General features: G+C 48.6%; 1 protein-coding gene and 1 long non-coding RNA gene across 6 annotated transcripts in view; one reads left to right on the top strand and one right to left on the bottom strand.

The window, feature by feature from the left end:
- Ptpre (protein tyrosine phosphatase receptor type E) overlaps positions 1-16,634 on the top strand; it is a 139,894-nt gene that overhangs the window by 89,488 nt on the left and 33,772 nt on the right. For 2 of the 3 annotated variants that reach the window (XM_040752549.1, XM_040752555.1), the window contains 3 exons: positions 8,880-8,998; positions 15,968-16,061; positions 16,301-16,374. In XM_040752549.1, the coding sequence (XP_040608483.1) occupies positions 8,887-8,998; positions 15,968-16,061; positions 16,301-16,374 (280 nt within the window). In that variant the 5' untranslated portion in view covers positions 8,880-8,886. Of the gene's footprint in view, positions 1-8,879; positions 8,999-15,967; positions 16,062-16,098; positions 16,228-16,300; positions 16,375-16,634 lie in introns of those variants that run through there. The other variant, XM_040752561.1, reaches the window with a different exon arrangement.
- Positions 3,100-16,551, bottom strand: LOC110341195. 3 transcript variants are annotated; one of them, XR_002383076.2, is made up of 3 exons: positions 16,225-16,551; positions 16,005-16,101; positions 3,100-3,344 (listed from the first exon to the last, which is right to left on the bottom strand). It is a non-coding gene; the product is annotated as an uncharacterized LOC110341195 (long non-coding RNA). The 3 variants fall into 3 exon arrangements; XR_005879490.1 differs by lacking the exon at positions 3,100-3,344 and adding an exon at positions 3,353-4,138; XR_005879489.1 differs by lacking the exon at positions 3,100-3,344 and having other exon boundaries at positions 16,004-16,101.

The raw sequence follows: 16,634 nt of genomic DNA, 5'->3' as shown, positions 1-16,634 counted from the left end.
ATGGCTCTCCAGAGACAGAGGGCATGTGACACTCCCTGGCATCCTCGCTGGAACTCCTACAGGACGTTGGGAAAGGAAACTGGGGAGAGGGGATGCCTGATTTTTATTTCCTGACTCCACGCTACATCATTTCATAATTTCAAGCAAGGCACCTCATTTTCAGCCCCTCACCATGCCAAGTTGTGGGAGGATTTTAATTCGGTTTAGTCTTCCTTAATTTGCTGTGGATACACGTGTTTTAATCTTCTTTTATTAAAAATAAATCCACCCTCTTCACTTGGGTCTCTTGTGTAAATATCTAATTAGGGCAGATGCGTGGCCTGGTCCAGCGGGGGTGTGTCAATGTCCCTCAAGAAAGAACTGACTTCAAAGAACTGTCCCTGCCACGTGAGCAGTGTTAATTGAGCCAAACAATGTGCATGAATTATTTATAACTGCTCCTCTGGTTATTTGGTGAGAAAATCTGGTCCCAAATTGCAGCAAAGAAAAGCAAAGTCCCTGCATTATAACTCAGAGAAGCATTTTATACCCTTTCTGGCATACCCAGCCATGTGAGCATTGAACATGCACAGCTTCTTTGGTGCCTGAGAGGTTGTAAGGGGTGAACCTGTCCAAGCCCTGGAACTAATGTGTGCAGCCTCGTTTCAACCTAGCCCGAGTGCTCCTGGGGAAGGGTATAGAATACATATTTTACTATCGATGGCATGGAGAACTACAGTCTCACCTTGTTGCCACTCTCTACTTCATGCTGGACCAGCTAGGAAGGAGAAACCAGGCCCCTTTTCTGCTGCTGAGATGACCAGTCTGAGTGCATATAGTTGGCTGTCAGTGCATCTGCGGGCATGAGTTTACCTTACATTTGCTTGCATGAGCATCACGCCTATGTACTACACCCTTTCTTAACAAAGGAGGCATGGGAAACATGTGGTAAGCCCCACTAAAGGTTTGGTACAGCATACCATCAAGGCAAAATAGAATCACAATAATAAATACATGCTGGTGCCATTTGGATAGCATCCTTTCTGCCTGTCCCCTCTGCCCCTTCGAGACACTCAGAGAGCTGTGTTTCCCTACCTGGGAGTTAGGGTCCCAGAGTGTTAATTTATGAGTGAAAATACATCATAGTACAGAAGCTACAAGTTGGAGTCAGCTTACTAGAAGGGATCTGGACACTGGCTTTGGTTTCTCTGTTTTTGAGGCAACATTTCCTATAACTCAGACTGACTTGGCACTCTGAATGTACTAAGTAGCCAAGGACAGTCTTGAACTTCTGATCCTCTTGGTTACAGGTGTGCACATGGCCTCACTCCATCTTGTCTCATGCTGGAGATTGTACCCAGGGTTTCGAATGCTGCCAACGTTCTAACCACTGAACTACAGGCCCAGTTTTTCACTATGTTCTAAAAGCACCCCCCTTTTAAAGATGCAATTACATAATAAGGGTAGAAATGCCCATACCTCAAGCCTAGGGCGTGATGGATTTTGACAAAAGCATGTCTCTCTTATCACCCCAGCCCCCATCAAGAGAAGACATTGACTGTTTCCCTAGGATCTCTGATGGGCTGCTAATATCACTGTCTCAGGGGGATAATGCTCATCTCTTCACTTCTGGAATATAGTCCCTTCATATTCTTTCTCACACTTTCTATTCCCAGTGACCATGGATGGCATAAGCTAGCCCAATGAATCCTAATGAGGCCACAGACCATAGCTCTCCAGCCTGTTTCCTCTTGGCCTCAATGGAGTGGGAATCGTTGTGCTGCCTCCTGGTGGTGTGGGGCTACTTGTGTGTGCCTTCTTCCTACAGAGCTTTGTAGCAGGCAGGTGGATCGATGGTGTCTGTGCAACAGCTTCTAGCTGGAAGCCACATCCCTTGCAGATCTGTGTCACCTGCCTCTTAAATCTCCTGTCTTGTGGCCCAATTAAAGCAGGTCTCATTGACCCAACCAGGATCCGCATTCTGTGACTCACTCTGCTCATGCGGAAGGTTCTTGCTACTTCTGGAAGCTGAGCAATGTTGGCTGAGACTCTGCTGACTGCCATGCCCTAGGGCAGTGGGTCTGACAGACAACTCAGAAGGGGGTGGTGAGATTTGCCATTGTCTGTAATTAGAGGCTCTTTCTATCCTCTAGCTCCAGAAGCTGCCCCATGGTGATGGGGGGGGGGTGGTGGGGGAAGGAATGAAGGAAGGATATGAAAAAGAAAGGAAGGGACAGGGAGATGCTTAAGAGATCTTACTCCTGCTCTTGCAGAGGGCCCACTTTGGTTCCCAGCACCCCTGTTGGGTAGCTCACAGTCTCCAGTAACTCCAGCTCCAGGGGATCAGAGACCCTCTTCTGACTTGCACACACACACACTTAGTTTAAAGGCACTGGTAGAGTCAGGTGCCCAGGCGATTGGCACATTTGCTGTGGCAATTATCCCGAGATTGTAGAAGCTGATTTCAGCACAGAGAACATTAGTCTATCAAAAAAAAAACGCTTTCGCATCTCCCCTGCAGGCAGTAATGGAAGTGTTGGTTTATTTATGGGTCTTGATCGAAGGTCATCACTAGCTGATTTATAGCCCAGATAAAGTCAAATAAAAGTCATGAAGGGAGGAGGTGATCTTTCTCCGACTCTACCATTGTAAGTGTCTGCCCCGTCCCTGGAGGGCTCCCCAAACACTGCCCACATTGCACAGGTGTCTCTTCCCAAGACCCCAGGTGCATCTGGATAGTTCATGAACAGGGTGCAAGATGTGACCGGAGGGGAAATGGAGCGGTGCCCGGGCTACCAGCAGACTTGGTAAAACTAGAGGGACCGCCTCCTATGCCTCCTTGTCCCTGAAAGCAGAGCCTCACAGCCCCACTGAGTGTCCTTGGGGCTCTGACAGAATGAGGGCTCAGAGAAGGAGTTACCAGCCGTGCGAGGGCCGGTGGCCCTAAAGGAACAGCACATATCTGTCTTGTCCTTTCAAACACACTGGGTCCCCAGCCTCAGATACCTGCTTCCCCATCTCCTGGCAGCACTCCTACAATTTTACTAGGTGCTGTGGGGACTCAGCCTCCCCTCTCCCCCTGCCACCAGCCACCCTTGCAAGTAATACAAGACCATGAGGTGACTCTCGCAGAAAAGCATGTTCAAGCGCAGAGAGGAGCTGACAGGGGGCTTCAGGCAGCAGGAGGCAGGTGGACGGATGGACAGCTGTCATCAATGATCGAGTCAGGGTCATCTGCACAGTGTGGAGGGCTGATATGGAGAGCAGACCATCCATGGTGACTGATGAGAGGCCCAGGATGCAAGCGAGATGCTGAAGCAGATAAGAATGAGGTAGCTGCTCAGGACAGCCGAGTGACCAAGGGACTGGAAGACAGAAGTGGGTGGAGCAAGACCGCCATCACTGCAAAGCCACACCTCGTGTGGTAGTGACTTCACAGCTAACAACATCTGGACATGCTTATTAACATGAACATACAGTGGTGAGCGTGAAAACAGTTATGGCATGAGACATCCCCTAAACACTTGTCCTGTGGGCAACGATAGGGTCATAAGGGCTCTGACCTCTTCAGCCGATTAATCCATGGATGGTGTTTCCTCGGGGTTTTTGTCACAGTCATGAAAAGCTGACTGGCACAGAAAGAATTCAGAGTTCCGTTCCCAGTGGGTGAGCGTCACATTTCAGCTTTCCTTTATAGGCGTTGACAGTGCCTTCCATTAGCACCATGAACTTTTCTGATTGAGAAAGGGACAGTGGCAGAGGGCGCTGAGGGCAGAGTCCTTGCTATGCCCGTGGTTTATCATTCCTTTTAAAATTGATATTGAACTTATTTTCTTCCGTTTTTTTCCTTAATCACTAATATCCACTCACTGGTGAAAATTTGGGTTAAGTAAGATCAAAAGGTTATTCCAACAAATTACCTGCCTCTGTTTCCATGTAACTTTTAATGGAAAAAGAGTTGAGCGTGACTTCCACTCACTGATCGTATACAACCCCCATTCATTGTAATTTTATGTGGCCCTTATTCACTGGCTTATGCGGTTCCCACCCCCATTCACTGTTCTGTGTGGCTCCCATCCATTAGTTTTATGCAGTCTTCATGCAGTCACCACTTGTGGATTTTCAGGGTCTTCTGTCTTCTCAGGTTGGAAAGTTTTTCCTTCGGGGAAAACCAAAACGTATTCCTAAGAGTCTGGCTACATGTGCCCTATATGGCCCCACTGAGAGAAATGCTGTTAGCTTCCTGTTCTCTGAACCAGTGCCTGGCTAGAGTTGACCAGACACTTACTCCTTGTTGATGAAACACAGTTTTATGGACTGTGAAAATGTGCTACTGAGTGGGAGCCTGTGATTTCCACGATCTGGTCTTGTTGCCTTGATGAAAGAGACTGAATTCCTATAGAAGAGGCTCTTCACTTCTTACTCATCTTCAAGAGGGCTTGGTGAATAATTGGAATTATGCAAATTAGCATGTACCACATACATAGGGAATTGAAATTGTTCTCTACCAGACCTGCTGACAGACTCATAGGCTTACGGGTCCTTCCCGATAAGCTGAGTCTCGAGTATTACTCATCTGCATCCATCTCTCTTCCTCCCTCTCTCTGTCTCTATCTCTCCCCCTTGCCTCCTTCCTTCCCTCTCTCCATCTTTTCTTCCCACTCTTCTCCCCTCCTTCCTAGTGGTCAGTACCTGATTGTCACCCCACTGTGCATCTTCGCATGCCCAGGATGATACCTGCCTCCAGCAGGTCCGCTCTTACCTATTCAGACAACTCCCTGCCCAGACCCTGGAGGATGTCTGCCTGGTGTCCTACAGTCAGGACAGGGATACCCATCACCAAGCTTCTCTCCCTCTTCCCTGCCTGATTTTTTCCTTTCTTTTTTGTTTTTGTTTTTCTTTTTTCTTAACATGAGGACCCCTTTGGCAACCTCATTTTCAAGATGTTTCCATGTTTGCATTTAGACATTCAATTACCTTTGCTCAAAAGCAATTAAGTTCCACCCTTCACCCACTGAGCTGAGGACTCCCTGTGAACATCTTTTCTTTTTTAATAAGCAAAGCCATCTTCAAAGGGGCAGGGTCACATGGCTATACCTGAAACATGCTGTGTCTGCAGGTTTTAATGAATGGCTTTTAAAGAAATAATTGTTTAAATCTTTCATCCCTGTAAGTATATTCACACCTAAAAGTTCGGAAAGGTCAGGGATTTGTTTCTTTTGCCATGGAAAAGCATCATTTTATCTGAGTTTTTGTCTTTTCCTAGAGCATTAAAAAATAATTACCTTGCACATGAGTCACCTTGTCCTGATTTTATAGAAGACAGATATTAGAAACAGATACTTGGGGTTGGAGAAATGTCTTAGTGGTTAAGAGGATGTACTTTTTTTGGTTTTTTGAGACAGGGTTTCTCTGTAACTTTGGAACCTGTCCTGGAACTCACTCTGCAGATCAGACTGGCCTCTAACTCACAGAGATCCACCTGCCTCTGCTGCCCAAGTGCTAGCATTAAAGGTGTGTGCCACCACTGTCCAGCTAAGAGCACACACTTCTGTTGCAGAGAACCCAAGTTTGGTCCCTAGCACTCACATGGAGTTGAGGGAAAAGGATCCCAATAGATTGTAACTCCTGATGCACGGGATCTGACACACTTGCATGGCTTCCCAAGTAACTGTACTCACATTTGTTATACACACAGACAACCAAACCCTCAGAACTTCTGTTTGGTGTCTGCGTAAGGTGTGGTAAAGGCAGAAAAATCCAAGCCTGGCAACTCTGCTGTGTTCCAAAAAGAGTTCATAGGGTACCAGCCACCATTTCATAGCACTAGTGCCTTCCTTCCCAGATCTGAACTTCCTACATTGAACTGCAGCCCGTGCCCCATGGCTTTATATCATCTGTGCTGCTGGTGAGAGTGAAATGCCTGTCCATTGTTACTCAAGTGTTTGCAGTCCTCCTACCAAGGACTTTCTGCTGTGGAGATTTGTCACAGATGAAGCTTAGCCTGCCCCTAGAACCTTCACTGTACTACATAACTAAGGTTCATGGATAATGTGTGTGCCAAAGTGAAGGACCCTGGGAATGGGACAGTGGTCCTGACAAAAATATCATGACACCTTCCATGCCTTCATTCATGTTCCCTTGGCATAGAGATGATCCCCACCCCCAGGAAGATGAGAGGGAGATGGTGGTATTCATACTTGGCTCTCCAGGGATGTAGAGCTCCAACGTCCAGTATTGGGCCCCCGTGTGATTCTAGTAACATGGGTTATACTAGAAAGTGAGCCTAAGGGAGCAACTCACCAGCTAACACATTGCTCCACAGTCTTCTCAATTCTTCAGCCCCAAACTTCCCACCCTTGCTCTTCAGTTTTCCCTAGGAAGCTGTTCCCATGCTTTACAACAAAGATTGCATGACAGCAGGTCGTGCACAGCTTCTTCCAACCTGTGTCATCCCATTTGCTAAAGGTTCTGGTTGTGTGCTTCATTTCTGGGGAACTGTGACTGACACCCTGGTTGTGTGACCCCGCCTCTGCAATTTCTGAGGGGTTGCTGAGGCTGCCTTTGCACTCCCCTTCCAGGTCCGGAAGGTTTCCCTGGTCACAGACAGGAGGACTTGGCTCAGCTTTGCATGTCCAGATCCTAACAGGGTACTTGAATGTTGCTGGGGGAAGTGCTGGAAAAGTATTCAATGGAATAAGAAGGATAGGCTTATAATCACGTTGATAGATGGGTGGGTTTTGAGTAGAGTAAAAATAAAGTATGTTTTTCTGAGAATAGACTGCTTTGTTCATTCCAGCTCTGCAGACTGCACAAGCTCCATGCCGCCTGTGCTTAGCACTTGGCAGGCTCGCAGCAAATACTAGTCAGCTACAAATCCTTGGAATTCAGCATGGATTTAATTCCTCTTTCACACGTTATTTCTGCACAGATTCGTGTCTCCGCTTACCAAGTAGCCTGCACAAGTTTCTGAGAGTGGATGGCCAGGGATCCTCTGACAGGTTGTCACTAGCCTTAGAACACAAGTGGGACAATAAAGAGACACCAGATGGCTGGACAGGTTTTGATGTCTGCACAGTTTATCTCCCTCTACTGGTTCCATCGGGAATTTCAGCTATGGGAACTTGGAGACCGCCATACTAGGAGAAAGAAATTGAGCTTTGTCTTCCTCAAGGGTGCTGGCCTAGCCTCCTCTTAGGTCATTGAGCGCTTGATGAGGAAGGTTATTAATGCTTGGGATGAAGCACAATGTTTCACCCAGGAATTCTACTTCTCTGGGGTTGGATTAAGGCAATTAATAATTCCCAATCAAGTACTCTACAGTTTCCTCTAGCGTATGTAAAATACCATGACATTGTTCAGGAACAGACTGGAAAGAGAAGAGGCAGTGTGTGGCAACTTGTGTGGAGCTGCCCGCCAAAGGAGAGCCTAGGCAGCATGGATCCAGTTGAGGGTGTGTGTTCCCAGCAGTCCTGACCTCCAGCATGGGCTTTATAACTCTGCAGCCTAAGTTTGCCCAGCCTCTCAGCATCCAGGAGTCACTGGTCCTCAATCCTTGAGGGGTTACTGTGTACAAAACACACATGCAAACAGCAGCCTAGAGCAGGTTCGCACTCGAGCACAGAGCTGCTTGTGTCTGTGGCTCACTTTATAAATCTACAGTGTGCCTTTGGGAACTAGGGAGAGGAGAGGCCACATGTACTGGTGGCCATGACTAACTGTTCTGGGGCAGTTGTAACAATGTGTCTGGGGTCATGGGTCATTTCACCTTGGCAGTGCTGCCCACCGAGAAGCACTGGGTGTTGCCATGTTCCAGTCCCGTCTCAGCAATTACAAATATCAGTGTGCCCTATTGGAACAGCCTGCACACTAAGTGTCTATTGGTCTCAGTTCTGAGATATGGTCCAGTCACATCCTGCATGGAGGCGTTGGGTAGCAAAATATCTCTCACTAAGGATGGGAAAGATCCGCTGGGCTGGCTGTGGGTGAGGTTCCACGGGTAGGACCACATGTCTGCACTGAGCAGGTGCCGTTACCCGTTCAGGAGTCCTCAAGCAAGGTTTTCTACACTACAGGGTAGGCACCATCACTGCCACCTCTAATGATGGTTGAGGGTGATTGGGCAAAATGGGGACCCAAGTGTGAGTCTGAGGTCACTGCCTGTGATGTCCTAGGTCTGAAACAGCTTTCTCTGTGTTGAACCCCTTACCTATCAAGCTGGCCCCCGCAATCTTTCAACCCAGTAAACAGCGCCCTCCTGAAGCTGTAAGTGGCTCTGCAGAGTAGGAAGTACAGTCAGGCAAGGCCAGGAGGGAGCTGTTGAAGTGGGTTGGGAGAGCATATAGACACTGGATGGGAGAGGGTTGAGAAGGACCCTGAAGCTGGCCTCAAGCTGTTTGGCTAGGAGATCCTGAGCCAGATCTACAGGGAAAGGATTTGGACAGCCTAGTGAGAGGGACCCAAAAAGCACACAGGAAGGCACTGGCATCTATTTACTCAAGATAGGACACCCACCATAGACACAACTTGGCCAGTTGTGAAAGGGAAGTAGGTGAGCAGTGGTAGTGGGGGATGTGATATCCGGGGTGCCAAGTGACTCATAAAGATGCCTCTTGGCCAGCAGTATGGACAGAACTGGGGTCTGATCCCACTCTCCACTGGTTCACCATGTGAGAGTCGTGATCCATGGGTCCTCTTGTTGACCCTTCAGATGACAGTGACTGTACCACCACAGCGTAGGGAAGACAAAAGGAACTGTGAAGTCAGTAGGCAGAGTTCTCGGTTGCCTTGAAAGCTATAATGAGTTTATCTCTTATTTCTTCTTCCTCCCTGGTGAGTGATAGCCATGTCCAATGCCTGCTACCCTGAAACATTCTGAACACGTCCTTTTCTCCTTGCAGGTGTGCCATGGAGCCCTTCTGTCCACTCCTACTGGCAAGTTTTAGCTTGTCACTCGCCAGAGCTGGTAAGGGCAACTACACCACCCCAGCAGACAGCAATTGGACCAGCACGACTGCAGGTAAGGGCTCCTACCCTGATCCCGGCTGCCCCTGCTGCTGCCTCACACACTGCCACCTCCGGAGCACTCAGACTGCTGGGGAAGAGGGGTTCAGTGAATCTTCCAGTGTGCCAACTAGGGAGCTGGGTGTGTACCCATGACCAGAGCCATCTAAGTGTGTTCAAGGAGGCTGTCCCACCTGCTGAGAGAGAGTGAGAAAGCCTGCAAGGGGTCATCAAGATGACTTGGGGACAAAGTGCCTGCTGTCAGGGCTGACAGCCTGAGTTCGATCCCTGGGACCCACACAGTGGAAAGGAGAGAACTGACTCCTGAAAGTTGTCCTCTGACCTCAGCACGTGCCCTGTGATGTATATGTGTCCACTCACATACACATACAATTAATTAATTTAACAATAAATTCTGCAAAGCCTGACTGTGTAGATAGAGCGTTGTTAAGAGCAGCTGTTACCAAACACTGACCAGTGTGAACATTGGTTTGATGGTTTCTTGTGTAACTTTTGCAGAGGAGATATGAGCAAACATCTATTTACCTAAGAGGACACCCACCATAGACCCAAGAAATGGCTGCACCCATGTCTACCTGGGTGACTGTAAATTTCTTGGAGCTACATATGGAAGCGTAAGTGACTCAGCGGCTGCCGCTTCGCTGGAAAGCCCACTCTGCCTGGGTAACAGCTCACGAAAGTAGTGCCATTGCAGTCTCCTGTGCAACTTGTAGGGGGCTCTGCTGAAGAGTCCCTCCACCCAAACTGCACCCCTGGCCTGCTGGGTCTTACAGCTTTCTTATGTTTTGTGAGCTTCTGACTTCTCTTCATGAGAATATGTTTGAAATTGAAGAAATAGCCACACAACAGTGCTAGTATGGTGACCAAGAAATTACTGTTATAATATTCTGAATATTGGTATGTGGTGAGGTTTCGCCTTTTAAACAGGTGTTATTTTTAGACATGAGTGAGGAGCATTCTTGGGTGTGTGGTGACTTCCAGAGGATGGAGTTGGAATGGACAAGACTTTCCTCCTGGGAAAGTTAGGACAGATAGATCCCAGGGCAGGGATGGGGGGGTTTGTTTGTCTGTTCCCTCACTTTGTGGTTTAAAGGATAAGAAGAGGAAAAAAGCACACTGGTGTCCATGTGACATTGTGGAGAAAGCTCAAGGATATTCCCAATGACACAAAGGTGGACACATGGTGTAGACTAAGGTAGGATTCTATTGAGAGGAAATATCCAGGACCTGAGAAGACAAAGAAATACTCTAAAAAAAAGTGTTATCATAGCTAGAGCTGCCTAACCCTGGGAACTTATTCACCATACATTAAAAACAGGTGCATTTTCTAACATGTAAATTTCATCAAAGCCAAAGTGAGGAAGAGGACAAGGAAAGGGAGAGAAAACAAGAGTGGGTCTTCTTGACTCTCACTGCCTGGGTTCCAATCCTGTCTCAGCTACTTGTTAGCTGAGTGCCCTGGGGGACTTACTGGACCTCTCTGTGCCTCCTTGCTCCAACTCATGAGGCCCAGGTGGTAGCAGTCCCGGCTCTTGGTTGGCAGTGCAGTGAGTATTACAGAGACAAGCAGGCTGGACATTCTTGGGAACACAGCAGCACTCCTCGGCATTGGCTTTGGCTGTGGTCAAAAAGACTCAGTCATCTGGCCAGTCTATGCAAGCCAGGAATGCTGCTGCTTCAATCCGAAGCTCCCTTGTTGTGATTTTTAATGGATTGTGCTGCACACAAGGAGAGCTAGGCTCAGGGCACATGGGTGAGGTCAGGATGAGAAGCTGACAGGGATACCCTGCAGCGTGCCTTGGTGGTCACATCAATCTAGTAGGTTATTAGCCCCTATCTGTGCACCTGCCTCATGCCATCCCTCACTACACACTTGCTCCATTCCTGATAGGGTGTGGCCTATCCACATCAGGGAGGGCCATCTGCTGTACTCATTCTATGGATTTCAGTGTTAATATCAGCCAAAACTCCTCTCTGATGACTGTCTCTAAATGTCTTGGCAGCCATGCTCCCGATCTAGTTTACACATGAAATTCAGCATCATGCTTCATCCTTGCAAGGCTTAGAGAAAAATCCAAATTTGTCAATATCCTTACAGAAACACTTTTTAGAAAAAGTAAGTGGAAGTTGGTGCCACCACACTCAAGGGCTTTACAGGGTTTCCTAACCCTAGATAATACCCTACAGAGACAGTGACGGCCCTAAGGGGAGGGAAGACATGCTGCCCTGCAGTGAAGGCAAACATCAGACTGGGCTAGCTACACTGTCTTCCTCCTTGCCTTGACACCCCAAGGGAAATCCACAACCACAGAAAAAACAACTCGGACACTACAGTGCATGCCTCTCTGCAGGTGGCTTTCCACAGGCAGGTCCTCAGCAGTGTCCTGTATCCTAGGAAATCCCAGACCTATCCCAAGGACAGTGACCTTCTCGAACATTCACTAAAGTCTTTCAACCCATGTCCCTAACTTCCCTCACCAACACTAATCAGCTTGCTATTTAGGGGCACCTAGAAGACTGTCAGCATGTCCCTATGAACATCTTGAAGCCTTGGGAACAGAGCATCCTTCTCCCCGTGGTAACGGTAGGAGTTGTCAGAGTTCCATGACAACCGCACAGGTGGTACCTGATTCTCCCTCAGGGTGGCCTCACCGTCCATGTTTAGGGCTTTCCGGTTCACTTGAAAGCAAGATTTATTGGTTCATAATATTGTGGGCAGGAAGTGTTACTCTCAGGAAGAGAGGACTGTCACATGACCTCAGCACCCAGAACAGAAGCAAATTCTGGTTAGGTCTCTTCCGGGCCTCGGCACGCTTAGCAACATCTGTGGTCACACTATCAGGAGCTACGTAGGCCTCAAGTTACAGGACAACTCCTTTGTCCTGGAACTTGGGAAGGCACCCCAAGTGCTCTTAAAAGATCTGACCCCTGAAAAAGTACTAAGTATCTCGAGGGTTAGTACATTGCCAGAATGTGCTGGAACAACAGGAAATGGCTTCTTTTCATCATTGGTCAAAATGAATTCAATATTCATTGCGACTCATTTTCTTAGACAAAGAATTCATTATAAATATGTAAAAATTGTAAGAAAATGTTATCATCCATAATACATACAGGAAGGATCCTTAAAAATGAACATGTAAATAGCACCGTAGGAAAATGGATGCTGCTTTAGTTTGCTTTGTTACGGCCATGATAAACAGCGTGACCAAAAGCACCCAGGGAGGCAAGGGTTTATTTGACTCACACATCCCGATCATGGTCCCTCATAAAGGGAAGTCAGAGCGGGGGCTCAAACGGGAACTAAAGCAGAAACCAAGGAGGAACACTGCTTGCAGGCTCCCTCACTGGCTCATGCTCAAGACCGCCTACTTAGGGATGATGCTGCCTACAGTGGTCTGAGGTCTCCTACATCAATTGATGATCAATAGAATGCCCCCACTGACATGCCCGCAGGCCCACCTGAATGAGGAATCCTCCAGGTAATTCTGGCCTGTGTCAAGTTGACAGTGGAAGCTATTAGGAGATGTCAAACACAACCAGGAAAGAATCAAAGTATCTAATGAATTCCATTTTAATCATTATGCAAAGGGACCGAACTCTAGAGATTAGAGAATATGGAGTTAAAATGCCACTGTGTTCTTGCCTAACTAAAAGTGGAGGGATCATTAGTGTCCAGGAGAAAGCGACTTCCTCATAAACCTCAGAGAAGCATGGACGCCGGTTGTTTTAAGGACTGTTTAACACTTTCTACTGTTGTTTGACAGTGTGTGTCATGGACACAAGGGTCTACTTTTCGGAGATGCCATAGAGAAACCCTGGTGAGACAAAGTGCATAAGTTCTGTGCTGAAGGGAGGGCTCAATGGTTAAGAGCACTGGTTGCTCTTCCTGAGGACCCGAGTTCAGTTCCCAGCACCCACATGGCCCTTCACACACCACTGACTGAAACTTCAGCTCCAGGAGATCACACACCTTCTTCTGGACTACACAAGCACTTGCACACACATGGTACAAACACACAAAGACGGACACACATGCACACGCATAAATAGAAGTAAATATCTCCTTTTTTAAGTCTAAAAGTAGAAGTACAGGGAAAAGCAAAGTGGGGAATAGCCTCAAATAACCATGCGATCTGGGCCCATCCAAATTGCAGGACTGCAAGCAGCTAGGGCACAGAATGAAGAGCCTCACCTAGCATGGCAGCTCTCCGGGGTCAGTGGGAGTGGTGAACCGGGGAACTGCTCGGAGTGTGTTTCATCTGGCTGCTTCATGCATAGCATTAGCGTTGGGATGTGTCAAGTAAAGGATTCTGCATAATCATTAGTTTGGGGTTTTTCCTTTCCTAACAATTCATAAAATAACAGTACTTCCTGCAACATATGTGATCTTGGATGACAGGATGGGGTAGTGAGTCTATTTATTTACCAAACCTGCACGTTTAAGAACATAGCTTCATAAGAGAAAATGTAAAAGATGATGCATTGACAACTTCATGCCAGGGGAGCAAAGCAGCTAGCCTATGTGTATTCACTGTGTCTGCGACTTAGAATGTTTATCACAGGCCTCTGGTGCATGACGCTTTATGGACTAGCACCCAGAAAGTTCTCCACTGGGGACCCCTTAGAGATGTAGAATGCCCCCTCATTGGAGGAGTACCCTGTTGCAGATTGGTGCAAGCTCCATAGGGTCTGGAACGAGCGCTCCCCCCCGCAGCTGACCCATGCCCTACTGCATGGGTCCCTCTGAACAGCAGATGAGTTACTGGGGGAATCTGCGACCAAAGTAAAAAGTTCCAGCCCCCCCCACATACACACATACGCACAAACCATTGTCTTTCCAGTGTCAGGACCAGATTATGTGTAAGCAAATGTGTGTATACACACATGCCTAGGCCCAAAATCCTTGTGAACATACATGTACTCATACAGTTGGGAAATGCAACAGCACATTAGGGAAAAGGCTGAACCATCTAGAGACCCAGAGTCAGTGGGAATTGGAAGCAGAAAGTGATTGTAGGATGTCCTCTGGGAGGCCTCATGCCTCCCTGGGTGGAGCATCACCACGGCCAAGGGGATATTGTCCCAGTTTACAAAGGGTTTCTTCTCTGGCCCACACTATTGATCAAAGTTAAATTTAAACCTAATCACTGACCAATACTGACAACTTCAAAACTTTTATATAAAGTATGGATTTCTTCCTTTGCAATGTTCAAGGTAAGAAGCACTGAAGCCATCTTCCCATAGGACCTGACACCCTGTAGCCAGAGCAAGCCCCACGTGGCTCCCTGTGTGCCACACCAAGCAGTCTGGCTTTGGATGTTCATGCTGCCCTTGGAAAGCCTGGGGAGTACTGGTCCTGACCTCTGCCTTTCTGGACAACCCTCATTAGAAGTCACAGGAACCAACTTGAGGGATAGTGGGCCCCCTGCGTCAGTCACCTGTTCCGCCTGTGTGACAACCCATCTACAGCTTGGGTCATCCAACCCATGCCTTGTAGGATCCCCATGTCTGTTACCGCAGGCTGTATTCAAAGAACACAGACATGGAGGCTGGTCCCTCAAGTCTTTGGCAGGGTCCAGAGGCCAGAGAGGACCTCGTGGCTGGCCAGTCTAGTGACTGCTCTTGCAGAGCAGAGGCTGAGCCAGAGACTGACCTCTGGGCAATGCAGAAGTGAGTAGTTTCACCATGGCGACATACCGAGAAAAGATAGTGAGCATTTCTGGAAAAGAAGAAGGAGGCTGCCCACACTTCCCAATGGCCTTTGACCAAAAGTGGATGGAGTTGAATCAGGGTACCCTGAGCATTGGGACTCCCTGGCAGTAGCTCAACTCTGCCCTTCAGCTCTAGGTAGCTCTTGGCAGCTCAGGCTAGAATTTGCTCCAGGCCCTACCCCAGGGTATAGCATTCCCTGGAATCACAGATAGGAAACCTTGGGCCAGGCTGCTCCTGAAGGGCAATAGGTGGATTTGGGCTGGAGGGAGGGACAGATATTCCTAGCCTAATACAAACCTGGCCTTGTTCTTCTGGGACAGGATCACAGGTGGCAGGCTGTGGGTCACGGCCTCTAGATTACATGCACAGAGTGGGAAGGCAATGACCAGATTTCAAACTCCTTCCTGGAGCCCTGAGCTTCAAGGGACTAGGCTGGCCCCATGGGAGGAAGGATGTGAACCCCACAACACACACTCAGCTTGTGAACAATATTTGCCACTTCTGGAACCCAAGGGGATGAAAATCTAGCTGTTGACTTCCAGGACCCTTCCATGGGGAACATGCTCACCCCTAGCAGCATGTGGTCCTCAACTCCAGTGTTTAACCCTCAGGTTCAAGAGAGGAGCCAAGCTGGTTGGCTGGAGAAGCGGGCTTCTGGTGGAGCCCTTTGGGTGGGAACTTTGTGGCCGTAAGAGAGCACCCTAACGGGCCTTGAGAGTGTGGTGAGTTGATGATCACAAGGTCACCAGAGCCAAGGAGTGAGGACAGGGATGTAGTCTCTCTGAGGAAGGTGGGCCTGCTAGTGTGCAGGATGGATGAGCAAGGGTGATTCCTGAAGGCCAGCAGTCTCGGCACTCCTGACATCGTGACAGGGAGCCCACGACCCTGAAACGCCAGCCCACATTGTATCTGTTCCTCAAGAACTGTACCCAACATTGGGGCCAGCCTGTTCCTGTATGCCTGGTGTTCCTGCCCCAACTGGGCTGGGACACAACAACTGTTCCCTGAGGGGGATCCACCTTCCTCCACCACTGTGGAGAGGAGCTGGCCTGAGGTACTCAGAGAAATAACTGACGAGCAAGACTCATTGAGGTACAGGAAGGGGCCTCGGACAAGTTATACTATCACATTCCTCTGCCCCAAGAACTGATGGGAGATAATTTGCAAACTGTGTGCTGTGGGAATCCTCCCTCACCCCTGCCCAGGATCCTGATAGGGCCTCTGCCCTCTGCCATCTGCCTACCCACAGGCCCTCCGGACCCTGGGACCTCCCAGCCACTGCTCACCTGGCTGCTGCTGCCTCTGCTCCTCCTCCTACTCCTCCTCGCAGCCTACTTCTTCAGGTAGGAGTGTCCCCAGGCGCTGACGTGCCCTAACCAGCTCCTATGAGGAAATGAGTGTGCTGGAGGCTGGGGGTGTGGGCCCAAACAGCTCAGACACCAGCTGGCCGGCCTCCGCCGCTCAAGGCTCAGCCATGAGCAGCAGAAAGAGCTTTACCGGGCTTACCTGGTGGGTATCAAGGCACTCAGGGCTTGGGGGTTCCCTCTGTGCAGAGACCTAATGCGCATCTTATGCCTCTAAGGTTCAGGAAGCAGAGGAAATCCGTGGTCAGCAACAACGACAAGAAGATGCCCAACGGCATCCTGGAAGAGCAAGGTATGGTACACTGGGTCTCAGTACTGACCCAGAAAGGGGCAAGAGCAGCCCTGTCCGACTGTCGCTTAAGCTCTCCTCTCTCTCCAGCTCCCCCTGGGTTTGTGCTACTGCTTGCTAGTAACACAGAATGTCTCTGTATTTCAGAACTTGGTGTCAGGGGTCATTTTCCCTGCAAAGGAGAGCAGATGTCTGAGATGTTTCAGTTTGTGGGTTTGGTTTGCTTTTTTTTTTTAAGAGACTACTCATATCCTGTCAGTTTA

Source organism: Mesocricetus auratus, unplaced genomic scaffold (genome assembly GCF_017639785.1).
Source record: "Mesocricetus auratus isolate SY011 unplaced genomic scaffold, BCM_Maur_2.0 Super-Scaffold_4256, whole genome shotgun sequence".
NCBI lineage: Eukaryota > Metazoa > Chordata > Mammalia > Rodentia > Cricetidae > Mesocricetus > Mesocricetus auratus.
Note: the sequence above shows the minus strand (reverse complement) of the source record. Positions and strands in the feature narration are given on the sequence as shown.